This window comes from Musca vetustissima, unplaced genomic scaffold (assembly GCF_032173495.1).
Source record: "Musca vetustissima isolate MV318-11 ecotype Yass unplaced genomic scaffold, APGP_CSIRO_Mvet_v1 utg25321, whole genome shotgun sequence".
NCBI lineage: Eukaryota > Metazoa > Arthropoda > Insecta > Diptera > Muscidae > Musca > Musca vetustissima.
This window is the reverse complement of record NW_026880635.1, coordinates 30326-52277: the sequence shown is the minus strand read 5'-3', so window position 1 is coordinate 52277 and position 21952 is coordinate 30326. Positions and strand designations below refer to the sequence as shown.

Genomic DNA, 21952 nt, shown 5'->3' with positions numbered 1-21952 from the left:
ACAGTGACTCGCCAGAAACTTCGGGGGCTTGGTTGGGGAGTTTTAATGCATCTTTTTCTTGCATTGCTAAATTTATTTAATGATAAAAAATGTGTATCTAGGGAGGATTGTGAAAATCGACTACTAGGGTTTTTTTTGCAAATAGAGAGCAGGTCTCCTATGAGAAAGGCATTATGAAGTTACCTTTAAAATGGAAACAAATCATACAACAAAACGGTGCATATATGGCCAAAATCGGACATTCCGAAGCATGTTAAATAAAGTCCTATAGTTCATATATAAATAATGGATTTCTGTTTCCCCAACCTAATATATAACGTACTTGGGTTTTTTTATTTTCTATATTTCTATCCTATCTAAGATATAATAAAATATTGCATGCCTAAAATTAGCCTTGAGAATATTAATATAGGTCTAAATCCGCCTTTTGGTTCAGTTAGTTACTTTGAAGGACACTTCGAAACTAAATTTTATTACAATGGACTAAAAACATGTCGGACCGTGTTTTCAACACAAAGGCGGGGTGAAAAACATGTTTGCAGAAAATATTCAATAAAAATCGATGTATAGATATAGCCTCCATATATTTGTTCTGTCCCATTTCAGGTGTTTAAAGTATTTTTTTTTTCAATTTTTAAAATGTATTTTTAATTTTAATATATTTTATTTTTATTCAGAAAAATTTATAATTAAATTAATGTATAATTTTAATATTTTTATGTATGCATTGAAAATTTATTTTTTTATTAAAATAATGAAAATGTAACATTTATTTTATTATATTATTTTCTTTAATTGTTTTTTTTAATTTTTTATGTTTTGTTTTTAATAATTTAATTTTTAACACTGAATTTATTTATATATTTTTTATATACATTTTGTGTATATATTAACACTATTTTTTTCTTAAAAATTAGTTGTTTTCTAAACTTTTATTTTTGAAATTTTTCATCTATTTTTATTTTTAAGAAATATAATATTTTCTCATTCTGATTTCTGTTTACTGATACTTTTTATTTATTTTTCTAGTTTTTATTTGCATTATTATTTAAACTTTAAATTTTTGTTATTTATTTTTCTTTTCATTTTTTTTTTTGTCTCCTCTATTGAAATTGTATATAAATATTTAATCTTATTGTAAACAAAAATTTTGTGTGTATTTTATTTATTTGTTTTTATTGTCAAACTAACTATTCAACAGTTTTGTTGTCGAAAATAAAATAAAACAACCAGAAAAAAAAAATAAAATAAATTTAAATGGATTATCGAAAAAACAATAAAAATCGAAATGCTTGCAAAAATTTAAACTCACACCATTATATATACGAGTGATATACATATATAATATTAATACGTATATGTATTTATACATACATATGTGTGTGCGAATTGGAAAAAGTCTCTATATTGTCACATTTCCATATTATTGTTTGATGAAAAATTTGCATAAACTTATTGATGATTGTAAACAAAAAAACAGGGAGTCTGACAGCCAGCCAAGCTAGCCAACCAGGCTGGCTGGCTGATTTTGCAGACAGACATGTAAATAAACATAAATCAACACAATGACAAAAATCGCATATTATGTACAAATATATGTATGAGTTTGTGTGTATGTGTGCTGTATGCACAAAAGATAAATCTACTATTTATATGCATATATATATTTACTTTACTTTATATATCAATGGTGTTAGATGTCATGTGTTTTAAAAATTGAAATTTATTCGATTTTATAGAATTCACTCTTCTACTGGCTGCTAGGCCATCAGGCTGACTGGCTGTCATATACGTATGTTTGTTTGGTTGGTTGTTTTAGCTTGATTATTTATGCAATCAAATGTGTCAAAATACTTTTCTTTCGTTGTGCTTGAATGACATATAGTAGCAGCAGCAAACAACAACAATAAGAACGCCATCACTTGATAATATTAGCAAAGAATTTGCCTTAAGAGAGCGTCAAAATTTTATAGAAGAATCACAAATAAATATATGTATGTATTTATTATAGAATATAATAAATATTTGTGATGTGTCTTCTTTGAATTAAATATGTACATTTTTTGTTATGTGTATATATGACACCATTGATAGGATATTTGCATTTAATCCTATTTATAATTTTTGTGTGTGAAAAAAATTCGAAAAAATAGAAAATTGGAAAAATAATCTCAGATTATTTAGAAAAAGTATTCATAAGCAGTAACAAAAGGTGTTGAAAATAATATTGATTTTTATCGAAATGGAGTATTTGTATTAACAATTTTGGAGATTTAACTCTTCACAGGACTAACAATACTATGTTGATTTGAAATGCAAAACTTATTTATATTTATACCCTACACAACTATGTTGTCAGGGTATTATAGCTTTGTGCAGCCCCAAATGTTTGTAACGCCGCGAAATATTGGTCCTAGACCCACCTTTAAGTATACCGATCGTCATATCTCGACTAGCTGAGTCGATCTAGACATGTGTGTCCCTCCGTCCGTCCGTCTGTCCATTAAAATTTGTAAACACGATACAGGCCACAGTTATGGACCAATCTTCACGAAATTTTGCATGTAGGATGGGTTCTGGCCAATGAAGACCCCTATTGTTTTTGGAAAAGATCGATTAATATTTAGGGGATGAAATGGACCAAAAACTTTATTTTTGTCGGTTTTTCTGGTCGCTCCAGAGGCCGCAATTATGACCCAAACACCGCGAATTTTTGTATGGAGAAGGGGATCGGGCCAGAGAATAAGCATGCATGTTTTGATAAAGATCGGTCAATATTTAGCGGGTCAAATGGACCCTGACTTTTGTGTGAAAAATGACAAAATTTGTATTCTATGGCATATATATTTACTCCTGGAGGATGTAGGCCTGAGGAGTTGATAGTATATCCAAGAGGAGTGGTTGGCCTTTAAATTGATACTAAATATAGTGATGTATCTACTCAGATGTGGGAGTTACAGTCAAATATTTACAGGTGCTTAGGTATTCAGATATTATTTAGTAACCCATTACCACATTAGAGGAGGAAATATCGCGCTGATGGCTTTAAAATTTTTCATGAAGTTCCAGTTAAGGTCAAGAACAACGCCTACAATTTTCGGTGATGATCAAATTAAAATTTTGGGATGAAATGGACCGAAAACTTAATTTTTTGTGTGTTTTCGAGTCGAGTATAATCCGAAAATCACAACACAACCCACCGTGAAGATAATCTGGACAAGTAATTAGAATGACTGTACTGAATATTCGAAAAAGTAAGGAAGAGGTGTTGTTGACCTCTAATCGGGCAAGAGGGGGCAAATATAACGAAATATTACTCAGACTCGGAATAAACATCCTCAGAAAGTTAGAGTTCGTGGTAGTAGTGTAGGGTATCGTATGGTCGGCCCCGTCCGACTATACTGCTCCGCTCACTGTTTTTTTATTACGAATTGTATGTATGCTTAGTAGAACCTTTCTGGCCGTTTGTTCTGGTTTGGCCACCGTTTGAGGTGCTTCACCGCCCTTTAACCACGATCGTTTTGGACAGGGTTATCGTATGAGATCCCTTTTTCTTAACTCCATCCACCATACGTTTAAGAAATGGGTCTATCTCATTCCGTTTGGCCAAGGCTTCGCAGATGGAAATTCGATCCATTCTATTTTTTTCGGTTAATTAGAGTGGCACCAAAACATCCAGCTTTGTGTAAATAGTTTAAAACAGTTTTATGGTAGATTTTTAGCCGCTGGGCGATGTTACGACTGCTAACATGCCGTTCAACTTCGATCATTTCTCCGATTTTATCGACATTTTCCAACGAACCAGCCTAATGGATTTATTTTTCCCCAACTTTACATATCTGGAAGCCCTCCAATACAAATTTCGATACCAAGTTTCGATTTCGAAGTTTGTATTAATATCATCGCACACTGAGAAGATATTTTACATATAATTTGCTTAAAGGTTTTAACATGTTCCCCATACCTTATCGTTAATGTGAAACGCCATTTTATTTCCCGAAACTTACAATCACAAGAAATGATATGTCTTGGCTTACGATTGTTCTAACTCACACACACACACATCAGATACATGAGACATACACATTTTTTTTTAAATAGGCACAGACATTGTCACACAACTTTTTAAGACAATGGCAAAAAATGAGTTTTGTTGTTTTTTGTTTTTCATTGTTTGCCATCATCATTGTTGGTATTCAGTAGTTGTTATTGTAGCCTACAATAACAATGTTTTGTTGCTGTATTCGTTTTTTGTTTGATCTGAATACCACCATCAAAGATTGTCGACATTTTAGCTTTTGCGGTTTATTTTTTTTTTCATCATAAACTGAAACTGTCTGTATGACTGTCTAAATGGCATTTTCCATTTTTGCCATTTGTAAAAGAATATATATTTGTGGCTGCTTAAAATATATGCCACATACCTATATACATATATAAATAACTATATGTGTGTATGTGTCCTCCAATTGCGTATGCAAAGAGCTATACAGGGTGGTGAGTGAGTGTGTGTGTTTTCCTTTTTTTGAAAGATATAAAGTAACCAAGTATGTGCTCTGTTTTCCGTTCAAATGTTTGCTGTGCTGCAAAAGCTTATCTTACGTTCAAGAAACTTTTTCCAGAACAAAAAAAACAAGAACTTGGCACACAATATTTCTTGGGCTTGTACGTGTAGTTTCAGTTCTGAGGAAGAAAAAACGTCACACACACATACACTCTTACATTTGTTGGCTATACATTTTTTTGTATATTGTCGTTGTTGTTGTTATTGTAAGGAACCAAGTAGTACGAACATCCTCCTATCGCTCTGGCTGGTTGGTTCATTGCACATTGCATGGCTTTGCCATTTGCCTTTATCTTCTACGTATAGCTTCGATAAACAGCGACTTCGACTGCCATTTGTTTGTTCAGTGCAATATCAAGTTGAGGAGAAGGAAAAAAAACCAACCAACGACAGAAAAAAATACAAAGTTTACAACAAAAGCATGTTCGCCATTCATATCAGCAAACATATGTGTAACGCCTTCCTTGTGTTCCTTTAGATTTTAGGTTGTCGGAAAATTGTAGGGTTATGAAAATGGATAAAATAATATTTTTTTTAAGATCCAACTATATTAAACAGAAATCAGTAGCAAAAGAATACTAAATTTTGAAATTACATTAAGAAGCATTTATGTACATCTTCTTGTATAAGCTCCAAAGCGACCAAAGAGATTTTTGATCAAAATTTCCATTTTATGGTTCGATATGTGGTCTATTCTCTCTTTAGGTTTTCTTGGAATCACATAAAGAAATTCGACTACATATCGAACCATAAAATGGAAATTTTGATAAAAAATATCCTTGGTTGCTTTGGAGTTTTTTTTTAATTCAAATATAAATTTAATCTAAAACAGATTACCATTTCTATTGAACAGAAGTAAATTTTATTATTTAAATAACTCTTCGAAACCCTTAGTACTGGGGTACAACTCCTTTATTTATATTGTGACTACAATTCAGTGTTTTTTTTTTCTTTCTCATATCTACAACCCAGTGTTTTTCTTTTCCATACCTTGCCTTTTTTTTGTATTATTTTCTTCATATCCTTGTACAGAGACTTCCAATATCTCTCTTACATCTAAATGTTTATTTTTCTTCTTCATGTTGTTTCCCTTTTGTTGTGTGTTTTCTTCTTCTTCTTTTACTGCTACTTCATACCATTTTTATCATTGGCAAAACATGCATTTTCTTGTATGGATTGTTAAACGGAATCCAAATAAAAAATGTAAAGACAAACAAAAAATTCAAGGCAACGACTGCTGCTACTGTTTCAACTCTGATTTTATGGATTGGGGCTTACGGGGGTCATCAGGGCCTTAAAATGTTGTAAATACACCATTCAAGTCCAAAAATTTTGTTCTGGAGAATATATGCAATCTTTATCGTTATGGTTGTTAATAAATGTCTTTAAAAATAAATCAAATTTTTCAAATCGAGTCTTAGAGTTTGAAAAATATTTTTTTGAACATCATTACAGGCCTCTATTACTCTGAATTTTTAATTGAATTTGAAAACTTATTTCAACAGATTCAAGCTTGGTATAAAGCTTACAAAAACTATTTTCAAAAAATCCAACCAAAAACCTCAACCTCAAAAATATTGGGTAGATATTAAATTTGTATACCCTTCACCACACTGTGATACAGGTTATTATGTCTTTGTGCGTATGTTCGTAACAGGCAAAAGGAATCGAGATAGACACATGGTTCCTTTTGAGAATATGCATAGAATCACTTTTTGAATCGATTTATGCATGTTCGACCCTTCGTCCGTCTATCCATGATAAATTGTAAACAAAGTACATGTCGCATTTATGATCCGATTTGGATGAAATTTGGCATAGGTCACTTATTTGGCCCAAGGACGAACCCTATTGAAATTAAGAAAAATCAGTTCAGATTTAGATATAGTTCCCATATATAATTTCGTCCGATTTAAGGTAAATGATGCACCAAAGTATCTAATTAGCTTTCGATTTGCACGAAAATTAACACAGAGTACTGAATTAGATCCAGAATGATGTATAACAAGTTTCGAGAAAATCGGTTCAGATTTAGATATAGCTCCCATATATAGTTTCGTCCGATTTAATGTAAATAGTGCACCAAAGTCCCTATATATCCTTCGATTTGCACGAATTTTGGCATAGCTTACTGAATTGTGTCTAGAATTATGTGTGTTAAGTTTAGTGAAAATCGGTGGAGATTTATATATAGCTCCCATATATATTTTCATCCGATTTTATGTATATGGTGCACCAAAGTCCCTTTATATCCTTCGATGTGCACGAAATTTGGTATAGCGTACTACATTAAGTCTAGAGTGATGTGTGTTAAGTTTCGTGAAAATCGGTTCAGATTTAGATATAGCTCACATATATATTTTGGCCCGATTTTAGGTAAATAGTGCACCAAAGCCCCTATATATCCTTCGATTTGCGCGAAATTTGGCATAGCTTACTGAATTAAGTCTAGAACAATTTGTGTTAAATTTCGTGAAAATCGGTTCAGATTTAGATATAGCTCCCATATATACTTTCGTCCGATTTAATGTAAATAGTGCACCAAAGTCCCTATATATCCTTCGATTTGCACGAAATTTGGCACAGCTTAATGAATTAGGTCTAGAATGCTGTGTGTTAAGTTTCGTGAAAATCGGTTCAGATTTAGATATAGCTCACATATATATTTTGGCCCGATTTTAGGTAAATAGTGCACCAAAGCCCCTATATATCCTTCGATTTGCGCGAAATTTGGCATAGCTTACTGAATTAAGTCTAGAACCATTTTGTGTTAAATTTCGTGAAAATCGGTTCAGATTTAGATATAGCTCCCATATATAGTTTCGTCCGCTTTTATGTAAATGGTGCACCAATGTCCCTATATATCTTTCGATTAACACGAAATTTAGCACAGCGTAATGAATTCGGTCTGGAATGATGTGTGTTAAGTTTCATGAAAATCGGTCCAAATTTAGACATAGCTCCCATATATATTTTTCGTCCGATTTAATGTAAATGGTGCACCAACGTCCATCTATACCTTCCGATTTGCACGAAATTTGGCACATCGCACTTAATTGAGCATAGAATTATGTGTGCTAAGTTTCGTGAAAATAGGTTCAGATTTAGATATAGCTCCCATATATATTTTCGCCCGATTTAATGTAAATTCAGGGGATTTTCTGCCGTTCAAAAAATTATATTTTTTTAATATTTTCAAAATTCTTTCTTACTCTCTTTTCATTAGGCCTCGAAAATATTTTTTTTAAATATTATTAAACCCCTCTGCCTCTGAAAGTAATTTAAAAAATATAAAATTCTAAAATATCCACTCCTTGGCCTTCTTGTGACATTGATTTCCTTGGCTTCAATTGTTTGATGCTCGCTCTTGACATCATCGTGATCATCAAGTCATTATTGTCGTGAACTTTTCATAAAAGCCGAACACTCACCTGATGCTGCCGCCTTAATTTCGTTGTTTTCTTCCTGACTGCTGTCTTTTGATAGGTGTCGGCATTTGTTCTGTTGGTGTAAATATGTTTGGCCTCTCTCCGAGCTGATCGGCGGCTATTCGCCATCCATTAGAATATTCATTACCGGCTGAAGATGTGCTTACCTAAATCATCGAATGATGAACCATGAAGTCTTCTTGTCTTCAAACCAAAAATGAAAAAAAAAACGAAGTGATGGTTCGGTTTCCTTCAAGCCGTGACTGATGATTTGAAGAAAAATTCGCCAAGAGTTGTCTATGTCATGGGTTTCTGTCGGTTGATCGTCGTTCGTTACCATTACAAATCAATAGAAGATGTGCAGAAAAATTTCGTGGTAGTCATCCTCCTCTTTTAAGTCTAAGACAAGTTTACTCTTCAATCTTGTCAGTTGTGACATGGTTGGTTGGGAGAGGGAGTTTGAAAAGAAAAAACCCAAACAAATCTTTTGTAATCGTTTCTTTTGTGAACTGGTTTGAGTTGTAACAGCAACACTTATCGTTCATAGATAATGAGTATTTTCAAATGATTGGTATGCAATATGGATATGGTTCGGCCAATAGATGTTGGGGAGAATTTTTGCATTCACTTGATGTTGGTAGCCATGCAACTTCCATGTTTAGCATAGAAATGAAGGAAAACCTCTGATTGTGGTATGATGGCCCTGCTACCAACTAAGAAAAGAAGCCTTGCATTGGCATTCAGGACAATAAGCAGGGTTTTGCTTGCTTGCCATGTTACGAAGTTCTGAAGCTGCAGCTGCAGATGAGATGGTGGCACTGTGATACTACCAAAAAAAAAAAAAACAGAATAACTAAAGCTACCATGGCTTATTGTGTATTTCACTGGCTGTCTGGTGAAAATTCTGGCTTATACATTTTAGTCACGTTTCACTGAAGTCCAATACAAAACGAACAGCACAAGAAAATGAGGAATACGAACGGCAAGAACAGCAACAACCACAAAAATCGTAATGTTGATTTCTGCTGATATATATTTTTTGTTGTTGTTGTTGTTGGTCTCCATTCAGCAAAAAACATCGCTATACAAATCCATTCATGTGAATGGTTTGAGTCGGTTCGTGGTGGTTCGCTTTGGTTGGGGAGATGTTCGGGGACCTAGAATAATTTTACCATAAAATGAAAGATGAAGACAAGGAGTCGGTTTTTTGGACAAAAATGGGTGGATTACATTATTTTTTTGTTGCTGTTGCTTCACGAACATTCAACAATGGCAACAATTCCGAACCTAAAAACAGATATGATATGAAAAACGTAAAGAAGCTGCTTCTGATGCTGCCGTGCCACGAAATGAAAACCCTCTCCCCTGGAACCAATTGCTATGCAGCAGCGGAATACTTGAGTGCCCTGAAATCAAACCAAACAAATCTCAAGTGGAATCAGAGGCAACAAACAAAGCTCTAGACAACAAGAACAGCAACAACAACACGACCAAGAAGAAGAAGAGTAGAAAAAATAAAAACGAATCATACAGAAGGACTTGCGAACAAAAGCCATTGCAATGACCATCATTGCGAACCGTATGGTTTGGTTGGCAAGCAAAACATGGATACATGGACATGTAATGTGGAAACGATGGAAAAAAGAGAGAGGGGGGGAGGTAAAAGAAGGGGAAGATGACTACGAACCTCTGTGGCCCCATGACAAAAAATAAGTATGGCCACAGTAACCACCGACCAACTGAAACACGTTGCTGCTGCTGTTCGCTATGATGGTGGATGGCTCTGTGTGGTGGATTTGTGGTACGTGTTCTGGTCAAAGGGGACAATGTTGAAGAAGAATAAGATATGCGCACGGCCGCTTAAAATCTCTATACAGAAGCATAGCCGCCTGAATAAAGGAGGAGTCACTCACTGGCAGTAACACCATCAAATGCCAGCAACAACAGCAACAAAAACAGCAACGACTGGAAAAATATAAGATCATGAACTTGAGATTTGTTTGGTATGGCAAACAGCCACAACATCGACACAATATCAACTTCAATAAAGCATGGACCTCTTGAGAACACCACTAGCCTCTCTTCAGTAAACCTCAACGTTCTTATAAACCTCCCATCCCCTTTAAACGTCCGCCCCTCCTCAAAACCGCAACGAACATTGTTGTAAATTATGACTGTTGTTTTCATGAAAAGACCCCAAGACAAGCGGATTTTTCACACGAATCAAAGCAACGGCGGAACATTTTCAGTTGCATATGAGAAGAAGAAGAAAAATACATATTGCAGGCTTCAAAAGATGAACGGTGTAAATGAGAATGGCTTGGGCACTGTGGCGACATGCAAGCTCGGTTTAAAAAAAAATATTCTAAAGAATCATACACCAGCTGTCTTTATGGAAGAAGACGACGAAGTAGATGGCTATTATGATGACTGGTAGCTTCTAAACATTAATTACATAATTTTTCCCTTTACTCCTTCTCCTCAACATCTTCTACACTTGGACTTAGTGGCAACAGAATGAGAAGAAAAATCCCCCTGACTATTTGTCTTACACACAAATGTAACACACCAAAAAATCATGGCATTATTTTCCCGGGCTTAATGAAAAGTCTTCAAGTTTTTTTCTTTTACCCGCCATTCTTGTCTTTTTATTTACGTGAAGAATTAACCAACTGTAGCATGTGTTGACAGTTGGGCATTTGACAGGGAATTAGCACAGTCGGGGTGTCATTTACATTAGATTTAAAGTGGAAAACAAAAGAACTTTTGAAAAAAATATGATCATATATTTTCGTTGTTATTTATCTTATGTGTGCTCCGGAACATTTCTTTACCGCTACCATTCTTCGTTATGGCCCCTTGGGCTCTTTTTTTTTGAAGTAATTTGCAAAAATTACTCGTTAAACGGTAGCCCAAAAATTATGCAAAATTAGTTGCTCTTGATCATCGATCGAAAAATGTTATGACGTACACCAGCAGCAGCAACAACAACATCAGCTAGAAGCAGCAGACAAAAATTGTGCCACAATTTGCGACAAGTTTTTTTTTTGTTTTATGGTGTCTGGGCCACAATATATGAATAATGCATATGCGATGCAATTGTGATACTTTATTTACACATTGCGGAGTTTTGAGAAAAGTGGGGGTAGGTATAGAAAGTAAAAGAAATGAACAAAATATATATATCAACCATTTGTAAATTAAATTCAAATATATTAAAAATTGCAACGCTTTAAATTCAAAGCTTTAAATTCAAATGTAATATTTTTAAAATACGTCGATCCTTATAAAAAATATTTTAATAATCTATACTCATAAAAATCTCTGGCGTTATCTGGGTTAATATTACCCCACTAGAGGGAGGAAGTCTCGCGCGGATCGCTTTGAAGTTCCGGATATGGTCAAGGTGATATTGATGATATTGAGATGATATTTAGGTGGTACAATAACCTGAATATTTCTTTGTCAGATTTTCTAGTCACTCTATAGGCCATTATTATATGCAGAACATCATATATTTTACACGGTGATCAAAAGTAACAACAGTTTTTCATGGCGTAAATATTCATCTCGGGAAAACAAGATTTGGAAAATATGTCAGGATTAGAAAGTTGAGCTATAATTGATCAAGAGGGTGCAAATATCACGAAATATTGATTAGAATACAGAACCGCTGAAACAACCTCATCCGACTATACCGCTCCGCGGACTGGTCTAAATTTAAATTATAGAAAAACACAAGTTCTAAATTATTTATATTTTTTATAAATAACTCAAGCTCCAACAAAAAAAAATTATTTTAAAAAAATAAATTTAAAATTATTCTTAAAAAAAAACTATAACAAATCCATGCTTGAAAAAATATTTGAAATATTAGGTTGGACAAAAAAAAATCCATTATTTTTTTCGGCAGATGACTGTACTGATAGATTTCTCTTAAGGTATCGATCAAACAATTTCAGAATGATGCTCTTGGAAGGGTGACATTTCGCAGTAAAAAAAATATTTTTTTGTTTTTGGTTTGGTGCATTCAGTTGTGAGTTACAGGGTGTTAAAAATGGAAGTAAACAATGAGAAAATTCGCTACTTTTTACGATTTTTCTTTGACAAAGGCGAAAATGCGCCAAGTGGATAAAATTTTGAATGGCGTTTATGATTCCGATATTGTAACAGCCAATTATGTGCAATTTTGGGTGTCGTAGATTTCGATCAGGAATTTTTGATGTTTAAAATGCACCTTGCACAGGTAGGCCGGTCGTCGAAAATGTCGATAAAATCGGAGAAATTATCGAAGTTGACTGGCATGTTAGCAGTCGTAACATCGCCTATAAAACTGTTTTAAACCATTTACAATTGACCAGAAACGGCCAGATTTGGCCAACAGGAGAGGTGTTGTGTTCCACCAGGACTACGCTAGGTCACGCCCATCTACAGCGAATCGCTAGAAACTTAAAGAGCTTGGTTGGGAAGTTTTAATGCATCCGCCATGCACTGTTTTGTTTGCAAAATTTATTTAATGGTAAAAAATTGGTATCTATGGAGAATTGTGAAAGTCGAATACTAGCTTTTTTTTGCAAATAGAGAGCAGGACTTCTATGAGAGAGGCATTATGAAGTTACCTTTAAAATGAGTAAATTTTATTATTCTGCATCTTCAAAAAGTTATTTAAATAGTGTTTCGAATCTTAAATAATATTTAAATATTATTCCACGCCTTGAAAAAAGAAGAAGAATAGCTTCTGAAATTTATTATTTTTTATTTTTATACCCTACAGAACTATGTTGTCAGGGTATTATAGCTTTGTGCAGTCCCAAGAGCTTGTAACGCCGCGAAATATTGGTCCTAGATCCACCTTTAAGTATACCGATCGTCATATCTCGACTAGCTGAGTCGATCTAGATATGTGTGTCCGTCCGTCCACAGTTATGGACCAATTTTCACGACCAAATACTTAATTTTCATCGGTTTTTCTGATCGCTTCAGAGGCCGCAATTATGACCCAAACATCTCGAATTTTTACATGGATTAGGCCAACGAATAAACATACGTGTTTTGATAAAGATCGGCCAATATTTAGCGGGTCAAATGGACCCTGGCTTTTGTGTGAAAAATGACACAATTTGTATTCTATAGCCGAGAAGTTGATAGTATATCCAAGAGGCCTTTAAATTGATACCAATTATATTGTGATATGTACTCGGATGTGGGAGTTACACGTTAATATTTACAGGTGCTTATGTATGCAGATATTATTAAAAAAACAATTACCACACTAGAGGGCGAAAATATAGCGCTGATCGCTATGAAATGTTTCATGAGGTTTCAGTTATGGTCAAAAAATCTTTAAAAACTTACTATGCCAATAAAAATTAATTTAAAAAATACGTCTCAAAAGGTAGTTAAAAAATCCTCATAAATCGTTGTTAGGTATGTCAATATTCTTTATAAGCATTTGACACCTTCCAGGTCCTCCCATAAATTACTAGTGTCGTGTTTTATAATTAAAGAAAATATTAACATCAATTATTGCAGATTTTTGAATCATAATTCTTTTGAAGGATATTTATTTTTGGTCAAAACAGCCTTATGCAGTCAAAACAGCCTCATGCAGTCAAAACAGCCTACAGCTGAGGTCCCGTAAAGCGTTGAATATTTATAGATATTATACTAGAGACTAACCAGAGTTTTGTGTTCGAAGAATGTCTTGAAATTTGGAACAATTATTTTGTAACTATAGCTCAAAACATAATTTGTTGGACTTACCACAAATAATGTTTTGAGATGTAGTCCTTTTAAAATATCGTATAGTCCTTTGCAAGTCTTAAAATAGTCCTAAAAATTCCACATTTTTAGCTTAGTTAGTTCCCAGTTTAATTTTATTTATATTTGTTCGTAATTTTTCTTGTTGCACCCTTCAAACTACGTCGATAATTACTGGCCATAAAAATATATACGCTTTAAACTGTTGCTACCGACTTTGTTGTAGACAAAGTGCTGATGTTGTAGCTGTTGCTGCTGTTGTTAGTCGATTGCCTTCTCACATTGTTTAACCTTGAGTTTTTTTCGAGTTTTTTTCATTTCACGAGGTTACATAGGAGGCCTTACGTTGCCAGACAGCCATAAAACATTGAAGCATGGATTTGCCAAAACACATTTTGATTGATGACATCCGTCAATTTTGACAGTTTCTTAAAAAAATAAAAAAAACTATAACAAAAAAGAAATGTTTCACGTTACTCCTTCAAGAATATAAAAGAGCTTCTTCTGGTTGCAAAATTTAGATGAAGGATAGATGGATGAATGGTCGGTTGGTTCGTTGATTGCTGAAAATGGGTGGTACCGCGTCTACACAATGGCCCAAAATGTCTGTGAAGTTGGCTTAGTTAATATATATTCTGCAGGATGATGGTGGGTTGGGGGGAAAGGGAAGGGGTGAAGGCAAGGATATATTCTTTGGATGTGAAATACTTCTCGGTTATATTTTTACTTGTGAAAAATTCCTGGGTATCCCTATTAGAAGGCAAAAATTTTGGGAAAATTCCAAACACCCTCTAAGAGATCTGTCAAATAAATTTCAAACTTTTAAGATCAGTTTTTCCTGTAGAGTCTGTATTGAGAATTGAGTTCGAAATATTTTTTTTTTAATTATCAATGTTGTTGCACTTTTTAGGGTAGCTCCCATTTATCATTTTGGGGAGCTTGGGAAGGTTTTTCAGCCAAATTGGCTGTAGTTTTATATTTTAAATTCACATTGGGATATTCCTAACATAAATTAGGCAATGAAAGATATATAGAAGGCGATTGGTGGCCTCGGAGAAAACAAAACAGAAACCTTGTTTTTGGAAATTTTTTGGGGAAACAAAGATAGGTCCTCATGAAATTACAGATATTTGTGGGAAGTTTGTTTTAGGGTTAAAAGTATAATGGCTCCCTGATTCAGTCACACATTGTTGTAGTTTTTGCTGTTGGGTTTCGTAACATTTTTAAATATCTGAAAGGGAACCTGGTCTTATCGATTACACACAATAACATAATGATGCTCATTTAAGGGGTTCCTAACATGAAATATAAATTCTGACCCATTTTAACATAGTTCCCTTTTTACGGTTATTTGTAGATTATGGCCAGGGTTTACCCAATTGCCATTAATTCGGTTCTCATTGGGTGTCAAATCTTCCAACCAAAATTTTACCATAACATAGCTCGCCATATATCTGAAATATGGACGCAAGCGTGGGGCCGGCGAAATGAATTTTTTCACAGTAAATTTATGTTTGCAACGGCGAAATCTGAAATCCTGTGTGCGTTGCTGATCCGAACGATTACAGGTATTTGAAATGCCCATCCCATGGTGGAGGGTATAATATGTGTGACCCTGCCGAACTTAACGAAGCCTTCAGTTGTTTTTTTGTTTTATTTGGTCTGCTCCGGAATTTGTTTTATTAGGTCAACGCCTCTTTTTCAAATTTTATTTATTTTTTTTTCCCCAAATTGGCAATAAATTGCCAAACCACAAAACTCATAACTCCGGATATCAGAAAAAAACGAATATTAGATGATTTCCTCCTCCCCTTCCACACAAAATAAAAACAACAACAGTAAAAAATGAAAAACAAATGACTCTAAAACTTTACCATGGTCCGAAATACTCTTCAATGGCTCCTTCAGCTTTTGTTTCTTCAGGTGATTTTAATTTTCAAGTTTTATCATAAATTTCTTCTTCTTCTCATTTTTTTGAACAACTGAAACTTAAAGCGATAAAATGTTGGCATACAAATGGTTTAAATTATGACCATGGCAGGAGAATGCAGCAACAACATCAGGTTGTGTGTGTGTTGTTGTTGGTGTTTAAATGAAGTTGCCTTGGCCATTCAGACTTATCGTCGTCGACGTCTTTCTGTGGCCGCATAGAGCTCCAGCACATTCATTAACTACCCTTGGGGCTTTTTTCGGTGTGTGTGCAGCATTGTTGTCTTGAGTTTCCTACCCTCTGTTTCGCCAGAGAGCTCTCAATTCTACTCGTCAGCAAAAGTATTATCAGAAAGTCATGATATGATGATGACGATGACCAGGGTGATGATGCTGGACAGAAGCTGCCCCTTTGGCGGTTAGATAAAGACCAAGAATTTTTTGTGGTTTTTTGTTTTTGGTGTAGCTAAAGCTAAATAAAGTATTTGACACCATGTCATTATACGGTTGCACTTTTGGGATGTGTTTTTACCAAAAATACGGTTACTCCCTACCACCACCTTCAGACCCGCCAGCTCTGAAAGTGGAAGCTGTTCAACAAAACACCCTCCATTTTAAATAGCTCTTGGGGTTTCTGCTTGTTCCTTAGAACGAGAATGGCTGCTCATTGTTTGACTATTATTTCCCAAATACATACATAAGTTAATTCCCACTCATTCATACATGTATATGTAAATAATACGCATCAAGTATCAGAAGTCCAATTCTGCACTTAGCAGTCATTCACTCAGATCGTCAGATCAGCATTTTGAAACAGTTTTTGGCTTTGAAAACTATTCTCAGTCAAGGTGTTGGCATTTAAAATGATTTTATAAGCATGCTGATGAACAACAGCAACATCACCAGCATGAAAATGGTCAGATGGATGGATGAATGAATGACTGACTGACTGCTGGACAACTCCAACACATGATGGATGCTTTGGAATCTTTTTGAAGAGTTGCTCACAAAAAAATGTGTGTAGCTTAAAGCAATGGCATAAATTAAACGTTCTCTGTATTTAATGGTAATTGCAGCTTTTTGGTATATGCTCCACATTATTTTTGTTTTTGGGTATGTGTGTGTCTGTGTATGCATTTCTTGGGGTTTACATGTTGTTCAAATGGCCCAACAGTTTAAATTTGCGTAACACTTAACAGCTACTGTTTATTCTTGTTGCGGATACTCAAGTTGCTCGATTATTATTATCATCATCAGAAGGAGGTGCAGGCAACGACGAGGTGGAGTTTTTGATGCCACAAATTGCAGCTAATTAGGCAACGAAGGATATATATGATTAACCCTTGGAAGGCAAATGAATGGTGGTCTATGAAAAACGAAAAACAGAATCCTTATTTTTGGAAATTGTTTTGGGGAAATTAAAAGAGGTCTTCGTAAAAATGCAGAATTGTTTGATGAAATGTCCCACTTATGTAGTTTTAGGGTTAATCATTTCCAAAAAGGGCTCCCTGATTCAATCACACACATTGTTGTAGTTTTTGCTGTTGTTATTTGGTAACAATTTTTAAATATCTCGAAGCGACCTGAGTCGTGTCGATTGCACACAATAACATAATGATGCTCATTAATGTGTATTTAAGGTGTTATGGCCAACAACAACAGCATCAATATTCGAACAAAAGCCAAAAGTGTTATTTGATATGGGGGGCAATAAAGTTGGACAAAGAAACGATATGAACGGAGGGAAATTATGGATGTGATCCCTAGTTGTAAATTTTCAGGATGAAAGAACATACAACAAGAATTTTTATTGGAATCTTTTTAAAAAATATTTCATTAAAAATCCACACCAAACATAATTTTGAAAGATATAAAAAAATCAAATTTTAAACATATGTTCATGAAAAAAATTCACGAATCAAATTTTTATTGTTGTTTTTAATATTTAAAAAAAAATCGTATTAAAAAACTTATAAAAAATATTTTTTTTTTCAAAAACCCAGGCCTCATTTTTTTTGGAAAATATCATACCTTTGTATTGGTAAAAATCATACCTTTGAATTGGTAAAATATTTGTTATTAAAAAATTATTTTAAACCCAGCTTACGATTACTGAAAAATATATATATTCGTGGGATGTTACATAATATATATATTAATTAATTTCTAATAAAAAATCCAAGCCAAGGAATTTAGAAAAAAATATTCATCAGTTATGCCTAAATATTTTTTTATCCCTTTTTAATTTATTTTCCAAAAATTCTAATATTTTCTCTTCTTCTTAATTTTTTCTTCTTTCCAGGTCGCAGTGAGCCGCCGGTCGGTGTTGGCGACCCCTGTGCTGGTTGCAATAAACCAATTTTAGATAAATTTTTATTAAATGTTTTAGAACGCGGTTGGCATGCGTCCTGCGTGCGCTGCTGTGAATGCCTTCAGCCTTTAACGGATAAATGCTTTAGTAGAGAATCGAAACTATACTGTAGGAATGATTTCTTTAGGTAAGTAGAAAAAAAACAACGCCTCATAGTAGACCTTTTAAAATATTTTTAAAAAATCTACGCCCTTTAAAAATATTTTGAAAAAAATCTACGCCCTTTTAAAAATATTTTGAAAAAATCTACGCCCTTTAAAAATATTTTGAAAAAATCTACGCCCTTTAAAAATATTTTGAAAAAATTTACGCCCTTTAAAAATATTTTTAAAAAATCTACGCCCTTTAAAAATATTTTTCAAAAATCTACGGCCATTAAAAATATTTTTAAAAAATCTACGCCCTTTAAAAATTTGTTTAAAAAATCTATGCCTCATATTAGGCCTTTAAAAAATACGTACTTACTTAATTAGCTGGATTGTGGCAGAACTTTCGTTCCATATGCCGAGCTTAGAAAAGTTTTCCAGGTCCGTCGGTCTTTTGTGTAGTTTTTCCAATTTAAATGACAATTTTTGGCGATATTGTCTTCGACTTGATCTTTCCAACGTATTCCTGGCCTTCCCCTTCTGCGAGAACCATCAGCTTTTATATGCCTTCTGGGCTGGGACATCTTCATCCATTCTCACAACATGACCCAGCCCACGTAGACGCTGCAGCTAAATACGTCTAACAATGTCGATGTCCGAGAATAGCTGCTACAACCCATGGTTCATTCGACGGCGATATTCACCGTCAACTCAGATCGGCCCATAGATCTTTCGGAGAATTTTTCTCTCAAACACTACAAGAGCTGCCACATCTGCTTGTCGAAGTATCCATGCTTCAGATCCATATAACATTACGGTAGTATCAGCGTCTTGTAGAATGTGAGTTTGGTCTGGCGGGAGGTGGCCTTGATTTTGAGTTGTTTGCTGAGACCATAGTAGCATCTGTTGGCCATCACAATCCTTTTCCGAATTTCAAAACTGATGTCATTCGTTTTATTTTTGGCGGTACCAAGGTATATAAAATCATTAACTACCTCGAAGCTGTAGTTCTCAAGTTCCACAGTTGGTCCGAGTCTACTGGATGTCTTGCGCGTTGATACCATCAGTTTGGTCTTCTCGCAGTTTACTGCCAGACCCACTTTGCAGACTTCTTTTCAATTTGTTCAAAGGTGGATGTTACCGCTCTCAATGTTGGACCAATTATGTCGATGTCATCGGCGTAGGCAAGTAACATTTGTTGCCTTTAAAAAATATGTTTGAAAAATCTACGCCTTTGGTAGATCTTTAAAAAGTTTAGGCCTCATAGTAGGCCTTTATAAATATATTAAGGAAATCTAGGCTTTATAGTAGACCTTTAAAATATATTTAAAAAATCTACGCCTCATTTCAAAAATATTTTTTAAAAATCTATGCCTTATGGCTGGGCTAAAAAATATTTTTAAAAATCTTCGCCTTATGAAAGCAAATCTATGCCTAGTAGGTACGTCTCCGAAATATGGTTTTTAAAAAAAATCTACGCCTTTTGCAGTTCTTTAAAAACTATTTAAAAAATCTACATCGAAACACTTCCTTTAAACCCCATTTTTTCAATTCTATTGAATAGTTGTTTAGAGTATTTAAGCACCCTCACACATACGCAGATATCTAACTAATTTCGTTTTATTTGTTCATCTGCATGCAAAGCGATGATTTCTATTCTTTTTTTGCAATCACAAATAGAAAAAGTGATCGAAAAAAACTAACTCAGTTAAATAAAGAAAAATCAATTAAAACACGAACAATAAACATAGAAAAATCGTTAGAAAAAAGGATGTGTGATTTTAAACCTGTGAATGAAAAAAATCGACGAAGTATATCAGAAGGTAGAAAAAAAAATAATATTATGGCGATGTCCTTCAATTATTTTTTATTCAGGTGGCTAAGTTTTTTTTTAATATTATTTTTTCCAATTCAGGCATTGTTTGAACAACTGAGAATGTCAATATTGTCATCATCAGCTGGAGCAGCAGCATCAACAGTATTCGTGCTGGAAACGCATGCTAAATAAAATCGGGGAGAAGAAAAAGTAAAAATAATTTTGCAAACAAGATATGCCATGATTTGATGGGATTCTTATTTTTTTAAATCGAGAATAGGGATTTAATCGAATGATGAGTGTCATGTATAGTTGATTGGGTTCGAACGAAGTGTTGATTGATTTGTGATGCGATTTTTTCCATCCATTTTATTCAAGTATTCCATTTTTTCTCTTCTCTTTCTCTTCCAGACGCTATGGCACAAAATGTAGTGGCTGCGGCCAAGGCATTGCTCCCTCCGATCTCGTTAGGAAACCTCGTGATAAGGTGTTTCACCTCAATTGTTTTACATGTTGTATCTGCCATAAACAGCTCAGTACCGGCGAACAGCTTTATGTACTGGACGAAAATAAATATATCTGCAAGGATGACTATTTGCTGGGCAAAGCGCCGTCGATATGTGGCCATAATTCGTTGAGCGGTAAGTACCCCATTTTAATATCAAGATATTTACATATATTTATTCCAAGATGCATATTTACCAATACATATTTACAAATCCACACTGAAGTTGAACGTCTTGCTAATTAGCTGCAAGAAGGAGCGAGAGTAGTAGATATTATCACACACACCCATAGAGACACAAATGGCCTCTGTATGTTCCGTCTTGAAATTCTAGGGCCTTTCTGTGTTCTGTGTACCCAAATCTTTACCGATATTTTTGTGAAAATATCCAAAGATGAACAGCAGCAGCAACAACAAATATTTTCATATCAAAGTGTTGGCGTGTTATGTATATTCCATGCTATTGTTTGCCATGCTCCCATTCATTTTCAAACCCAATTCATTTGTGTAAGTGTGTGTGTGTGTCTGACACACGTTTGTGTATTGCCAACATTGAATTCAGCTGCAACAATCCAGACATGAATGGATGTTGTTGATGATGATGTTGTAGTTATTGTTGTCGTTGTTGTGGATGGATGTCATGCCACATCATTTATGCCACACCATGCCTTAACACGACAATGTATTATGTATGAGACTGTGGTTCCGCAGAGGAAAATTGCATTCCAATTTTTTTTTTAATCTAAATCTAAAAAAATAAAAAAAAATATATTTGTAAACATTTTTAAAAATTTGACTCTTATGGCAGTCTATTAAAAAATATTTTTAAACCAGTGAGCAGAGCAGTATAGTCGGACGGGGCCGACCATATGATACCCTACACAACTTCCATGAAAATCTAACTTTCTGTGGTTCGATAGCTTGGGCAATATTTTGCGATATTTGCACCCTCTTGGCCGACTAGAGGTCAACAAATATTACAAATATTCAGTACAGCTCTTTTAATTACTTGTCCAGATGCCCTTTACCGTGAGTTATGTTGTGTTGTGCTTTCAACTGTGGCCTATAGATCGACTCGAAAAAACACAAAAAATTACGTTTTCGGTCCACTTCATTCCAATATTATTATCCGATCATCGTAGAAATTATAGGCGTTGTCCTTGACCTGGATCCTCATGGACAATTTTAAAGCGATTAGCGCTATATTTCCGACCTCTAGTGTGGTAATGGTTTACTAAATAATATCTCAGTACGTAAGTACCTGTAAACATTTAAGTGTAACTCACACATCCGAGTACATAAGACAAAGTAATTGGTATCAATTTGAAGGCCAACAACTCCTCGTGAATATATTGTCAACTTCTCGGGTCTGGGTCCTTTTGGGGTAAATCTATACGCTATAGAATACAAATTTTGTAATTTTTCACACAAAAGTCGGAGTCCATTTGACCCGCTAAATATTGCCCTATCTTTATCAAAACCGATCTTTATCA

General features: G+C 34.3%; 1 protein-coding gene across 1 annotated transcript in view; it reads left to right on the top strand.

The window, feature by feature from the left end:
* The window catches only part of LOC133326371 (paxillin homolog 1-like), a 45730-nt gene extending 25025 nt beyond the window's left edge, over positions 1-20705 (top strand). The window contains exons 3-4 of the mRNA XM_061535022.1: positions 17984-18179; positions 20366-20705. Of these exons, the coding sequence (XP_061391006.1) occupies positions 17984-18179; positions 20366-20705 (536 nt within the window). The remainder of the gene's footprint in view (positions 1-17983; positions 18180-20365) is intronic.
* The last annotated feature ends 1247 nt before the right edge of the window (positions 20706-21952 follow it).